General features: G+C 43.5%; 1 protein-coding gene across 6 annotated transcripts in view; it reads right to left on the reverse strand.

Annotated features, from left to right (window-relative positions):
* The window catches only part of PPP1R16B (protein phosphatase 1 regulatory subunit 16B), a 111,335-nt gene that overhangs the window by 21,538 nt on the left and 76,092 nt on the right, over positions 1-13,705 (reverse strand). The window contains exons 1-2 of one of the 6 annotated variants that reach the window (XM_083446929.1): positions 6,767-6,926; positions 6,244-6,457 (exon numbers count right to left, since the gene is read on the reverse strand). The exons of 2 other annotated variants lie outside the window; for them this stretch is intronic. In XM_083446929.1, the coding sequence (XP_083303055.1) occupies positions 6,244-6,271 (28 nt within the window). In that variant the 5' untranslated portion in view covers positions 6,272-6,457; positions 6,767-6,926. Of the gene's footprint in view, positions 1-3,881; positions 4,106-6,243; positions 6,458-6,625; positions 6,927-13,705 lie in introns of those variants that run through there. 3 more of the 6 variants (XM_083446927.1, XM_083446930.1, XM_083446928.1) reach the window with 3 other exon arrangements.

The raw sequence follows: 13,705 nt of genomic DNA on the forward strand, positions 1-13,705 counted from the left end.
TAGATGCAGTGAATGATCACATGACAGTTCCCCTTATTTCACCAACCCACAGATGCCATGGTTGCTTTCTGGAATAGCTTAGTCAGCTGTAAGTAAAGATTAAGGTTTAATGGGGAATTTGTTCCTATTACACCTCCCCCCCCCAAAAAAAAGGGAAAATAGTTTGCTCTATTCACACTGTAGATAAAAACATGCATGACTATCCCTCTACAAACCAAGCAAGAAACTGACATATATTTCTGAAATGCACGTTGTTAACCATATGGCTCTGTGTGAGCCATCTGATATTTTATCATTGTTCAGAACATTAACTCTCAGTTACAAATACAGTGGTGCTCAGGAGGCCCTGCAAATTTCAGAGTGTTTTCAGGCTAATGGCCAGTTTCCGGCTGATGGAGAAGATGCCATGAATGGGCCAGGCATAGGTGGGATTGTATTCCTGCAGACTTGGCAGTGGCAGTAGGTTGGCTTTCCTGCCACACCTCATTACAATCCCCCAAGATTCTGCAACAATGTTCTGGCAACAGATCCTCAATGACTACAGCAAAGGAACTTCCAGAATGCAAAGAATTGCAAAATGTACTCCAATCTTACACTGCTTTTAGAGTTACACGCTTCCCCTAGGATACCCTGGGAGCAGGAGTTCTGTGAGGTCACAGAAAATCCTTGCCATTACAATTTTCGGGATATTTGAAAAGTCAGAGCATTGAAGCTTAGTTCTCTATTTGCACACTGGAGAGACAGGCGGAACCTAACCTGCCAGCCCCATTACTGACTTAAATAAATGGAAAGCAAGGAATGCTGTGTTTCCCCAACTCTCTGGACTCAGCTATACAGCTGCAAATAAAATGTTTTAATACAAGGTGATACTAGATAGTGATGGTGAACCTTATGGAAAATTCAATGTATTTTTTAAAACACTTTTTTTAAAAAAAAAAACATTATCAGAATGGTTTTTATATGTGTGTAGATTCCACTTCCATTTATTTATTCTCTCACCCACCCATGTAAGGTTGTGATCACAAGTGCTGGGAGTTAGCATAAGTTGCAGGCCCACTCTACTTTAGCAAATAGCATGCAGCAACTTCTGCTTCACTAGCCACATTCTTTTACTGTTAAATTTGACTGTTTAGTTTTGCACTTTTAACTGCTCAAAGGGTCATGCACCGTGATATATAGCTGCAGCTTGTTCTAGTACATCAGGCCTACTTCTCTTATCTGAGAGCATCCAATCATTCTTCAGGGCTGGCTCTGCTTCTGAACACAGCTTCTTTATCACAATCTATGATATACGGCCAGTCTTACCTGCTGAGCCAGGAATCCAGACACACTTCCAAAAGATTCCTCAACGCTCAGAGAGTTCAAAGCCCAAAGAGACTACCTCATGCCTATAATGCACAGCCTTCATCATGCCAGCTACACAATATGGTATTGCTGTGCAAGGACTTGGGCCTCCAAGGTACCATCTGTTCCTTACTGAGGCCGTGTGCAAGAGGAAATTTCACACAGCTAAGATAAACTGCTAGACTGTTGCCTCATTCCAGAATCTCTCTCTCTCCTCCCCCCCTCTGCATTTCTTTTTCATGAATATCTCTTGACAAAGCCTCTTTACTTTCAGATTACTGCTTAGTCCTGAGGAGTTATCACTCCTAGAAAACACTCTGTTGACCTTTCAGTTACATTTCAGACCTCCATCTGTGTGCAAGCTTTCACTTTGCCACTGCGTCGGACTGCTTAGACCAGTGGTGCCTAAACTTTTTTCAAGGAGGGCCAGATTTGATGAAGTGAAGGGCCGTGAGGGCCAACCAAAGTTGTTGCGCTTTTTTTAGGATTGAAATTGTTGAGCTTTTTTTTTTTAGGGTTGAAGTTGTTGAGGGGTTTTTTGAGGATTTTACCCCATAAACTGCCGAAGGGGCAGATTAGGCCCCCGAAACGGACTTCGGACATGTCTGTGGTAGAGCCTTTGGCCAACAAGGGAATCAAAGGTGTGCTAAAGGTGGGAAAGGAGATTACAGAGGAACTGAACGGATTATTTGCATCTGTCTTCAGCCACAAAAAAAGTGTAGGGGGTGGAGGAGTGCAAACTGGCCTGATCCATGCCTCCTGAACTAATGTGCAGATTGGAACAGAAATATCCCTTGGATTATAGTGGTACCTTGGTTGTCAAGCGCCTTGGTTCCCAAACTCCAAAAACCCGGAAGTAAGTGTTCCAGTTTGTGAATGTTTTTTGGAAGCCGAACGTCTGATGCGGCTGTCGGCTATTGTTTTCAGGGCGCCTGCACCAACCAGAAGCTGTGCCTTGGTTTTCAAACATTTCAGAAGTCAAACAGACTTCTGGAATGGATTAAGTTTGGTGCTTTTGTTTTTCCTATTTATTTTGCTTTTTTTGTTTTTGAGGCTTTTTCGGTTAATCTGTTTTTGTGATGGTATGGATGATAATTTTTATCATCTACAATACTGTCTTATTTATTTTATAGTGCAGTACATTGATTATTGCTTTCATTTTATGGATCAAGAGTCTCGTTAGATAGTAAAATTCATGTGAAATTGCTGTTTTAGGGGTTGTTTTTTTAAAGTCCGGAACGGGTTACTCCATTTTGCATTACTTTCTATGGGAAAGCGTGCCTTGGTTTTGGAACACTTTGGTTTTGGAATCGACATCCAGTACAGATTAAGTTTGAGAACCAAGGTACCACTGTATTCAAGCTATCCTTCAGATTTTGCACTTTTCCAAATTTTGCAATATAGTACTTAGCTGTAAAAATGTACAAAAACGCATTAAATGTGGTGCATCATCAAGTACACAGATCATTAATCTTCAGCTGGGAGTAGCCTGGGGTCTTTTGCACCAGGCCTGGTTTTCCTATCCATTTCTCTCTTTCAAAAACTTTGCATACCCATTGGCAGGACACACTGCAAAATACACTGCCATCTTAAACTGCCCAGATGCATCTATATTAGCATATGGAAATATTATGCAAATATGTGTCATCAGCATCCACCCCGAGTCCTTTAGGTGCCTAGCAATGGCCCTACTCTTACAATTAATCAACTTAAGATATATTTAATTGGATGGCAACTACATTTCAAAATAGTCATAGACTGTGTAACTTGTAAAAGAGGCAAGCGTGCACACACACCTTGTTTTTTAGTGCACCTATAAGGTCTGATAATAACCTAATGTTTTGGGAGCCAGCAGCTAATTTGCCTTGCTGAACTTTCAACAACCTTTTTGCTTTACAGCATTCTTTCTGTCCTCGGTCTCCTTTGAAAGATCTTTGGTACCCTGTTGTTAAGGCTGCCCACACAAAAAACTATTTTCTAGACCATCTCTTTCCCACCTCCCATGCTCAAAGTCACAGTCAAATTGCAACCGACTCCACTGTTATTAAGTAAAATATATGCCCACACCTCCTGCAGTAAGCTTTGTGTTTTCTGTCTCTTGTATAACTGTTCAAAAAAAATATCAAATCACACAAACAACGGAAACTGACTCACTGGTTCAGTGCAGAAGGAACAATGAGACTGATTGCAAAACAAGTAATATCAAGTTTACAAAAGAAACAGGCTCTGGACTTTTTCACACCTTGCACTGCATAACTCTACACTGCACATGGCACCAATTAATTTGTGAACACAGCGAACCAAAAGTCACTTGTAATTCACATACGTTTGGCAAGTACATGTCAGAGACTGTCACATTTAGAGATAGTGTAGTCTGGGGGTGAATTGAATAATCTTTGGACCACGAAGCCCTCCAGTTCAAACATCACCTATGCTATATATTCCCTAGGGCTGAAGGCAGATTAGTAACAGCAATACCCCACTCCACTTCCCCCAGCAGCTCATACAGTCCTTAGGTTTGAGGAGGCCACATTCACTTTCGAGTATTTGTAGCCCTCTGGATGTTGTTAGACTACAGTGTCCATCCTTTCTCACCATCTGCCATTATGGCTTTGGCTCATGGGAGTTGGAGTCCCATACCAGTCACTAGGGGACAACAGCAAGGGAGGGCTATTGCCTCCATGTCTTGCTTGCAGGGCTTTCAATGAGTATCTTATTGGCACTGTGGGGAACAGGATGCTGGGTTCAATGAGCTCTGCGCTCTGCGCTCTGATCCAACAGGATTCTTCTTGTGTAACTATCAGAAGCAGAATACATTATGCAAAATAGAGAACCATGGGTGAAAGTGTGCTCATTCTGCAGAAGGTGTGCAAGTCACAAAATCCAACTTTTCCTGGTGTCGAATCTGTGTTAACTTAGTACTGAATTTTAAGGAAGAGAAGTTGCTGCAGGTACCATAAGTTTGGTTATCATATTCCTTCCACCTGTCACAGACACCAAGGTTATCAAGTTCCATATCAGAATATGCGATAAAATACGCTACCTGGTGCCTGCGCCCGGAAAAAAATTCATCAAACCGATCACCAAGCTTCACTTTATCCAGGGAGATTGGTGATAGATGCAAACATAAGGGTTGCAATTTCATTGAGCAAGTGACATTGGGACTTTTTTTAACCCTTCTTTTATATGCTGTTTTCACAAATTAATCCTCCCCCAGGTGCTATTTATTTTGGAGGGGGAAATTAAGGCATGATACAGGTGCCTGTATGTTCCCACCCCTCACCCCATAAAGGAGGTTTAGATCAGGGGAAAAGAGCCAGAGGAAAGAATCCAAGCCACTTCCCCATTCAGACCAGCAATATCCCATAGTTATATTTAGTAAAAATAATCTTAGATATAAGAGATCAATCCCAGATCTGCCAGCCTAATGTGTAGCCAGAACTTCGGCCTTACTCAGGGCTGGCCAAGATGCTGCTCCTGTCCTGATGCCTATGCCCCCTACAGATCTGGGGTCCCACCTTGCCCCCTCCATGGCTCCACTGTGGTGCCCCCACTGCTGCCAGCCCTGTCACCACAACTGTCTCCTCAACCTGAGGCTGCACCCACGCTGCCACCACAATGCAGCAGCATGAGCACAGTCGTAGCAGTGAGGGCAAGGGGAGGGGATTGGTTTGGCTTCCTGAGACAAATGGCTTCACCTCGCCACATGCACGGGCTGCCCCGGTCTTACTTGTCTTAGCAGGTACAAAGACAAGAATCATTATATCACAATCTCCCCCGGTCTTGTAGCCTCCATGTGTTTTGGACTGTAATCCACATCAAAATCAGACAGCCTGGCCAATGGCCAGGGATGATGGGAATTGTAGTGCAAAGTATCTAGGGCATACCATGCTGAAAGAATATGTTTTAATGGATCAGAATTAATATGGCTGAAGCTGTTTCTATTCAGTTTCCTTTCATAGATATATCTTTTTACATATATAAGAAAAACACCCTTAGCTTTAATCTTTGCTCTGGCACCCAAAACAATGTCTCTGCTTGAGGGCAAGTTCTCTTTGAAACTATAATAAACTGTGTATTTGTGGAATTGCAAAGTGAAGAATTATTTCCAAGATGATTCCCAGCAGTTGTTTTATTCTGGAGACTTGAGATGCAAAACTGCGTGAAAACATATATTCTGATGAGCCTGGAAAGCTCTTTATCTCAGCAGTACAGTCAAGCCCATTTAAACAAATGCTTCTTCTAAGAAACCTATTTGGGAAGAGAATGTAAACATTTAAATTAACTCTGAGGCAACAACAGCCTGGTGAGCGAATCTCAGAAAACTGAAAGACAAATACACCAAAAATTGAACCTACCAAAACTGGGAAAGTTAATGGAATTTTTTTAAATCATTATTAAGTTGATAATGTATTCATATTTGAAACTTAGATACCATCTGCACATTTGCAGAAGATTTTGCTAAGGAAAGCTATTCCTAAGGTTTAATTTTATATCCATTCACTCAACATTTTATGGCATGGTAATTTGTGGTGACTGGCTGACCATATCCGGTAACATAAGATGAAAACAAAACTTATGGGGTGGGCCAATAATCTACCTTGCACCCAGATCCTACACATATGCTTCACTGGATGTGATATCATGGTTTATAATGTTGAGCTGGTAGGTACAGCCAAACACAAAACCACAACAATTCCATGGTTAATGAATACACGGAGGATGGAAATGGAAGCACAAGCTTCAAGTATGCAACAGCAAGTTGTGATTGCAAAGGGGCTGGACTAGATGACTCTGGGGGTCCCTTCCAACTCTACAAGTCTATGATTCTATGACTACCACCCTTGACCTCCACACATTCATTTAAAGGTCAAAACAGACCGCCCCACCCCCATATACCTGTAGGTAAGTAGGGCTCTCGGTACATGATTGGAGACTTTGATTTTTCAGGGTTCCTGATCACAAGGAGAAAGCTTTATATGCATACACCTGTACCTGCGGAGACTCTGTTCCCATTTTCAAATGTAGCTGTGGATGTCAGTGGCAGAGGTAATCCATGAAAATTCACTGTGCCTTGCCACACATCCATAATACATGAATATGGCCTTAGTTGCTGCCAAAGGAAAATTTGACTATGGCAGAGACAAAACGCACATTCATGGGCAGCAAAACGATGAAGGGGCATTTCAACTATTTTTGGGTGGGGGGACATGGGCAGTTCAGAACGTGCCTAGGTTATCCAGCCTATGTTCCTTCTACATGGCAGCCATTTCCACCCTACCTCAGGATGCTCCACTGAACCATGCTACATGAGAAGAGAACACTGGTCACAATCAGTGGCGGAGGAAGGGGGTGTGGTACGGGGTGGTCCACCCCGGGTGTCACCACTGAGGGGGGTGACAAAAGGCCAGGCAGCACTCACAGCGGGCCCTGAAGGCACCGGAGTCACATGTCTCTCCTGGGAGTGACACAGTGGCTTGGGCACCCACAGGCTCCTGTGCTGCCCCAAACGGTCCACCTGCCACCTCCCCCCCCCAAACTGTAGGGCAGCTGAGTGGGAGGAGGCAGGCAGACTTCTCAGAGGCCCCTCAGAGCATCCTGCCCCAGCTGGCCCCGCCCCTAGTCGCAGGGCCCAGGCGCCCGATTGGCTTGCTCTGCCGCTGGTCACAATGGCATTACGCAAGGAACAAAATGGTGACTAGCAGCTGCCTGGAAGAGCAGAAAATAGCTAGGAGCCCTGCTTTTGTTGCTGCAAGAATGCAAGAAGAGGTAGCAGCAGCAGGCAAAAGGGCATTTTACCCCTGTTCCATTCTTCCAAGCTCATTTGAACTTTTGGCCTAGCTTTCGTCTTCACTGAGCACTTCATCAACTCTAAGATGCAAGTCATTAAACAAGACAATAACTTCATACAAAAACTTGGCTTTTCTCCAAGAAGTGCTTTTAGAATTACTTCTATGGAGAAACACACCTGGAAAACATCATGCCAGAAAAGAAATATAGGCAAGAAAGATCCGTGAAGCTTTCCTGCTCACTGGGCATTCCTGCACTTCTCACTTAAATTTTCCATTCCAGCGTAAATCTTTTGCAGTGATTGCATCGCCCCCAGGCCCCAAAATATGACATTTGGGTTGCTCCAAATGATATTGCAAATAGTAAACTGCCCATACATTATACGGATCCCTAATAAGCAATGCTCCCCCCCCCCCACAGAAAAGCAAGAGACTGAAAAATGTGTACTTCTGTCTTAAAGGTTTTCTGCTTCTACAATCATCATCACAACCACCACTTTATTTGCATGCCGCCTTGCCGCAAAAAAATTATGCTCAAAGTAGCTTAGAAAAATACACCAAAAAATATCAACCATTTCAAGAATAATTTCATAACAGCAGCTATAAAACAGCAACACCCAGCAAATTTAACAGCAAATGAAAAATAAAAAAATTCAGTGTCATACACAGTAGTATTAAACCTCCGGGCAGTAGCAAAAACAAGGGAGACTGAACAGTTTCACCTTGGTCCTCGATGTTCTGGCCACTGCTGGTATGTTTGCTGCAAATTAACCTAGAATCAAGCTCAGCAGATCAGATGTCTAGGCCTCAGTTTCCCCAAAGGAACACGGCTCCTTTGGGCATCACCTTCAGGCAGCAGCTCACCCTGTGATATTACTCACAGTCCCTTTCCTTCGGCAGCTTCTTATAAGGCTTCCAGAGGCAGGGGAGGGGGGTAGCTGGAAACATTCTTCCCATGATGTTACTCAGGCAAGCATGAATGGCATGAGGGTGCTGGAAGGTGAGGGTCCCGCCCAAACCTCAAATGGTGCATGTTAATATGTCAACAGGGTTAAAAGTTTTATGATTCAAGGAGCCTACAGTGATCCCTTCTGTCATCTCCGTACTGACCCATAAAGGCCCACTTGCCACCGCCTCTCAACACAAGGACCAAGTATTATGTTTATCTGGCAGAGAGGGCAAGTCACAGTGAGCCAGGTTCGTGCAAGGGAGCAGGCATGCATGTAATGCTGTATTTATTTTACACAGTACAATGTGGACCCCAGAAGTTCACTGTCCAGACTGCATGTGGTTGTCATGCGGGTAAAATGTGACCTCGTTCTTTGCTGGCAAAGGCAAAAAGGTTGGCGTGCCAACATATTTCAAGATGCTACCAGCGGATTTCTGGCAGGAGCCTCAGCATATTTCCTTGACAAAATCATGGTGCTTACTTTGAGGGATCTGTAGTCCTTCTGTGTAACAACAGAACAGAACCAGTGAACTTTGCAAAATCAATGAAGCCAGGTTTCAAAGTAAGTCGTGATCCCTGGGGAATATTCCTCCAATCCATGTAGCTCTCAAGCAGCGCACTGTGTGTGTCCCATCTATACCAGGAAGGGCGCTGGGAGCGGGGATTTCAGAGATGCAAATATGTCTGGTCCTGCAGACTGAGGTTATGAGGTTATGAAAGGTGAGTATCAATGATAACCAAAGAGGACAACTCTTGGCTAAGCTCAGGGAAAGTGCTTTGAACTGATAAGCTGCAATGGTTAGAAGGCACGCAAATGTGTATCAATGCAAGTGCTACAAAAGTCCACCTTGAACTGTGCTGCTACCAAGATGGAAGCCCTTATATTCCCTGCCTGATCACTGTTTGAGGTCAAACAGGCCCCCTTGTTACTGAACGTCTGGTGCCTACCGAATACTTAAAAAATAAAAATAAAAAATCAGCAGACATTTTAACTGAAATCTGATTTTATAGTTTTAATTGTTTTTGATTTTCATTGTACTATCTTCCTTGTACACCACTTAGAGACTATTGCAATTAAGCATTATATTAATTGTCTAAATAATAATACTGATGATGACATTACATTCGTCATAAAGTGAAATACGCTGCAAATAGAACGACTGAGGTAGAGCATGTGACTCTTAATCTCAAGGTCGCGGGTTCAAGCTCCAAGCTGGACAAAAGATTCCTGCATTGCAACCAGATGATCCTTGTGGTCCTATCCATTCTATGATTCTCCTTCACCACTGCAGGAAAAGGAATGCTGAACTAGTGGATTCTTTTTACATTCCTAATTATAAAATGTTTCATAGTGAGAAAAATGATGGAAGTATAGGCAGTTCAATACAATACCTAACTCCACAATCCCACAAGTTGTTGTTTGTCTACATTTAGTTCATACATCAAAGGTTCAGTCTGAAAACATGAAGAACAGAATGGATTATTTCCTTTCTTCCTTTATTTAATGACATCGCTATGGCAGGCCTGAGGGAATTATGGTACTAGCTTTGCCAGCCAACTTGGCATGTTCCAGTCAAAATCAAGTATTTGTTGGTAGTTACCTGCATAGCAACAGTTACTTGCATTGATAGGAAAAAAGCAAAAATATAGATTCTCAATGCTGACCTTTACAACTATAATTTCCTAACCACTACTCATGTTCTCTAGAATTTTATATTTTAATAGTAAGAAAATCTGAGCGCTTCTCTTCCTCTCTCCCTCTTCAAACAAAGGCTACATGAAGTACGTGCATATCAAAGTTCTGATGCGTAGGAAATGTATCCTTCAATAGCAGTTAGAGCAGAGGTGAGCAAACCTCTGGCCCTCCAGATGTTTGTTGAACTCCATCAGCCCCAGTCAGCATAGCCAAGGGTTTAACCAGTGTTGAGGAACCTGCAGTTCTTCAACTCACATCAGCCATGTAGGGGGAATGGTTAGGAAATTTTGTTCCCTTATCCCTGTGTTAAAACCAATTCAAATATATCGCTAATGCATGAAGTTTGGTCTACCTTGATATATGTGGAACCTCAAACAGGATAAAGGGGTCTGCATGCTTAACTCTCATGTCAAAATAAAAGAAACAGTGTTTTCTGCTAGTCAAATCTCTAGCCGTATGTGAAGATTATAACTGTCAGGCATAAATCCGCACCTGCTCACCTTTTCCACAACAGGGCTGTTTCCGCCCCTGCAATCATGGAAGGAAAATATTCTGCTCTCAGGTAAGCAAAGGCCTTGAACCTGCTTCCCCTCACAATCCAAATGCATAAGCATTCCAGGTGAGTAAATACAAAATCTAAATTAAAGAACTACACCAGATGCAGTCTACTAGGCCTGAAATTCAAAAGGGAGCGGGGAGCTATAGTGATCATAATTAGCAAAGCAACCGAAGAATTCCCCGTCTAGCTGTCTGCAACATGATCTCCTGTGCAGCCTGACACCATGTTAACAGTCAGGCTGTGCTTAAGGCAGCTGCTGCACAGCTCCCCTGAGAGCAGGAAGAAACACCCTTTGGAATCAACAGCAAAGACAGGAACCCTCAGCCAGTGCCTTTTCACACCTCGGGCTTAAATTGGGGTTGGAAAGCCTTCCACTTTAAAATGGCTCCCTTTCTACCCCACATCAATGTTCCTATGTGGCCGCATGCACACATGAAAAGGATCATCGGAGGCACTCTCGTGCTGTATCTTGTGTGAGAGTTACCTCAGCCTGTCTTAAACAATAACTGCAGACGGACTTTATGGAAGGGAGGTAAGGTAAAAGGTAAAGGACCCTGAACAATTAAGTCCAGTCAAAGGCGACTATGGGGTGTGGCACTCATCTCATTTCGGGCCGAGGGAGCCAGCGTTTGTCCACAGACAGCTTTCCGGGTCATGTGTCCAGCATGACTAAACCACTTCTGGCGCAACAGAACACCATGATGAAACCAGAGCGCACGGAAACGATGTTTACCTTCCTGTCACAGCAGTACCTATTTATCTACTTGCACTGGCGTGCTTTCGAATTACTAGGTTGGCAGGAGCTGGGACAGAGCAAAGGGAGCTCACCCTGTTGTGTGAATTTGAACTGTCGACCTTCTGATCTTACAATATGAAAGGGGGAAAGTCAACTGATGTTTTTCATCTGTCCAGTGGTGGATCCAGACACAGGATAAAAATGCTATAAATAAGTCAGAAATTAAATTGTTACAACAAAAGGGGGGGAACCTATGTAAAAATCCATATAAATTCCTTTATTGCTCTCTGGCACCACCTGGTGTTGCATGTTTATAATGCATTCAAAACATATTATTGTGATGAAAGTTGCTGACTCCCAAGTGAGAAACAGAAATTGGAGGGCAATCAGTTTGTTCCACGATCTGCATGACATCCCTCCCCATGCCTGGAGAGGACTGCCATTTTGCCTCATAATTGTATCTTCTCCCTCAAAGCTAACCGTACCCAACTAATTTCACTTTTCTTCACAGGACTTGGTCTCTAGGCCTGTCACCACACCTTTGCCACACTTGACTAGACAGATCCCAGTTAGATGGCACCAACTTGGATGGCTTCCAAAGAGGATTAGGCAAATTTGTGGAGGAAAAGAGCCATTGTGGCTAGTAGCCCTCTGCGGCCATGTTCTACCTCTTGTGTTGCTGGGCATCACAAGCAGGGTGAGGACTATTGTGCTCATGTCCTGTTTGTGGTCATCCCACAGGGATCTGTTTGACCATTGTGAGATTAGGGTGCTGGACTCTATGGGTTTGGGGCTTGATCCAGCAGGAGCTTTTGTTGCTGGACCCAATATTTCAGCTGACCTGCACAGTGAAAGCTAGGGCAACAACACCCCAAGAGCGAGTATAGCGTAATGGATAGGAGGCCAAGCTGTGAACCAGGAAGTCTCATCCCAGTCACGACCTAGCTAGGTGGCCTTAGGCAATTCTCTGTCAGCTTCAGCTTACAGCCCCCTGCAACGTGAGCATAATAACAGTGGGGCTGCTGGAGGACTACAACCAAATGATGTACGTGAAGGGCTTTGAACTCCCCAAAGCGCTAAGTGCTGCCATCATTATTAAAGTACTGGCACCTACTATGCTGACAACACAGAGCTCCCATTTCCCCCTGGAGACTTGCCAAAGTATGAACACATTCCCACACTTTGACACTAAAATGCCTTGAAGCTGTGAATGTTGCTAATGCAGGACAGAAACAGAAAAGAATCTCATGTACATTATGTGCAATTTAGGCCTCGAGCAGAATTCACAATACAAGAAATGTCAAAAAGAACCACTTACTAAATCACCTCTGAACTGTGAACTCACAATTCTGGAGGAGCTTTCGCAGCTAGGGTAATATAAGTAATTATTTAGTATGGGGTATAATTTAGTTGTGCAGATACTAGACCCTAGGAGATATGGTTAGGGTGTCAAACTAGGTCCAGAGAGACACATATTAAAATCCCTACTCAGCCATGAATCACTGGGTCTCATTGGCTCACAGTTTCTCTCAGACTAGCTTCCCTCACAAGGTTATTGTGAGGATAAAATGAAGAGGGAGAATCAGGAACACTGAATTGGCCACTTTGTAGGAAAGGTAGGGTATAAACACAATTAATAACTGGTATATGCACTATTCTGTTCATTTTACAGCATTTGAACATACTTTAGAGCAAGAGACTCTTAATCTCAGGGTTGTGGGACTAGAAGATTCTTGTGATGCCTTCCAACTCTACAATTCTATGATTCTTGGTCTATCTCATCCTTCCTTCAAAGTGCTCAAGACCAGTTTAGATGAGGCTCCCACTGCCCTCCTAGTAAGGTTCATGACTGAGGCCTACGCCCTGCTTCAGTTTAACAATGCCTGCAAATCAAATGCTCCCAGGTCATATAATGTTACCTGGGCCAAACTATTGGAAGCGGGCAGGTAAGAAGCATTAGAAAAAGGTGCCAGGGACTTAAGAGATCCACAAATCCAGAAAAGGCAAGGCAAAGGGGAAATGCCCACTCTATCTACCACAGAGCGCCATGTCTTCCAGCAAGAGGATAACCTAGTTCCATGCTCTGGTGTTAAATCCAACTGTGTTCAGTGCAGCTTGTAAGGATGAAGGCAACTGCAACCAGAACACACTTCTGCTACTCAAAACAATTTGTTTTGCTTCAAACGCTCAGTTATTAGAAAGCAAGGGACCCATTGCATTTAATTTAGCAACTGAACTATGTTCATTAACCTCTCATTAGCTTGCCAAGATTAATAACACATGGTGGATTTAATCCCATGCATTTTGCTGTTGCTAATAAGTCCACCCCAGTTCTTCATGACAGGAGGGAACAAGCTGGCATTTCAAAAGTGGCCCCAGAGAAGGGACAAAGATGGGACGCCCCAAGGCTGGCTGTAGGGTATTACTTAATCCCGCAGCGCAGTGTTTTGTCTTCAAAATTTACAGCATAAACCAAACTGCTCCAGAAGCCAAAGTTGATCTCAGTAAGTTCATTAAAGTTAATTAATGCTTAAGTGGCTGCCTATACTGCTCCATGGAAGAGAGAGATAATTATATGCTACAGACGTAGATCACACCAACTTTCCGGGGGAGCCATGAGTCACTTCTAATT

This window comes from Podarcis tiliguerta (genome assembly GCF_965153285.1).
Source record: "Podarcis tiliguerta genome assembly, chromosome: 6".
In the NCBI taxonomy this organism is placed as follows: domain Eukaryota; kingdom Metazoa; phylum Chordata; class Lepidosauria; order Squamata; family Lacertidae; genus Podarcis; species Podarcis tiliguerta.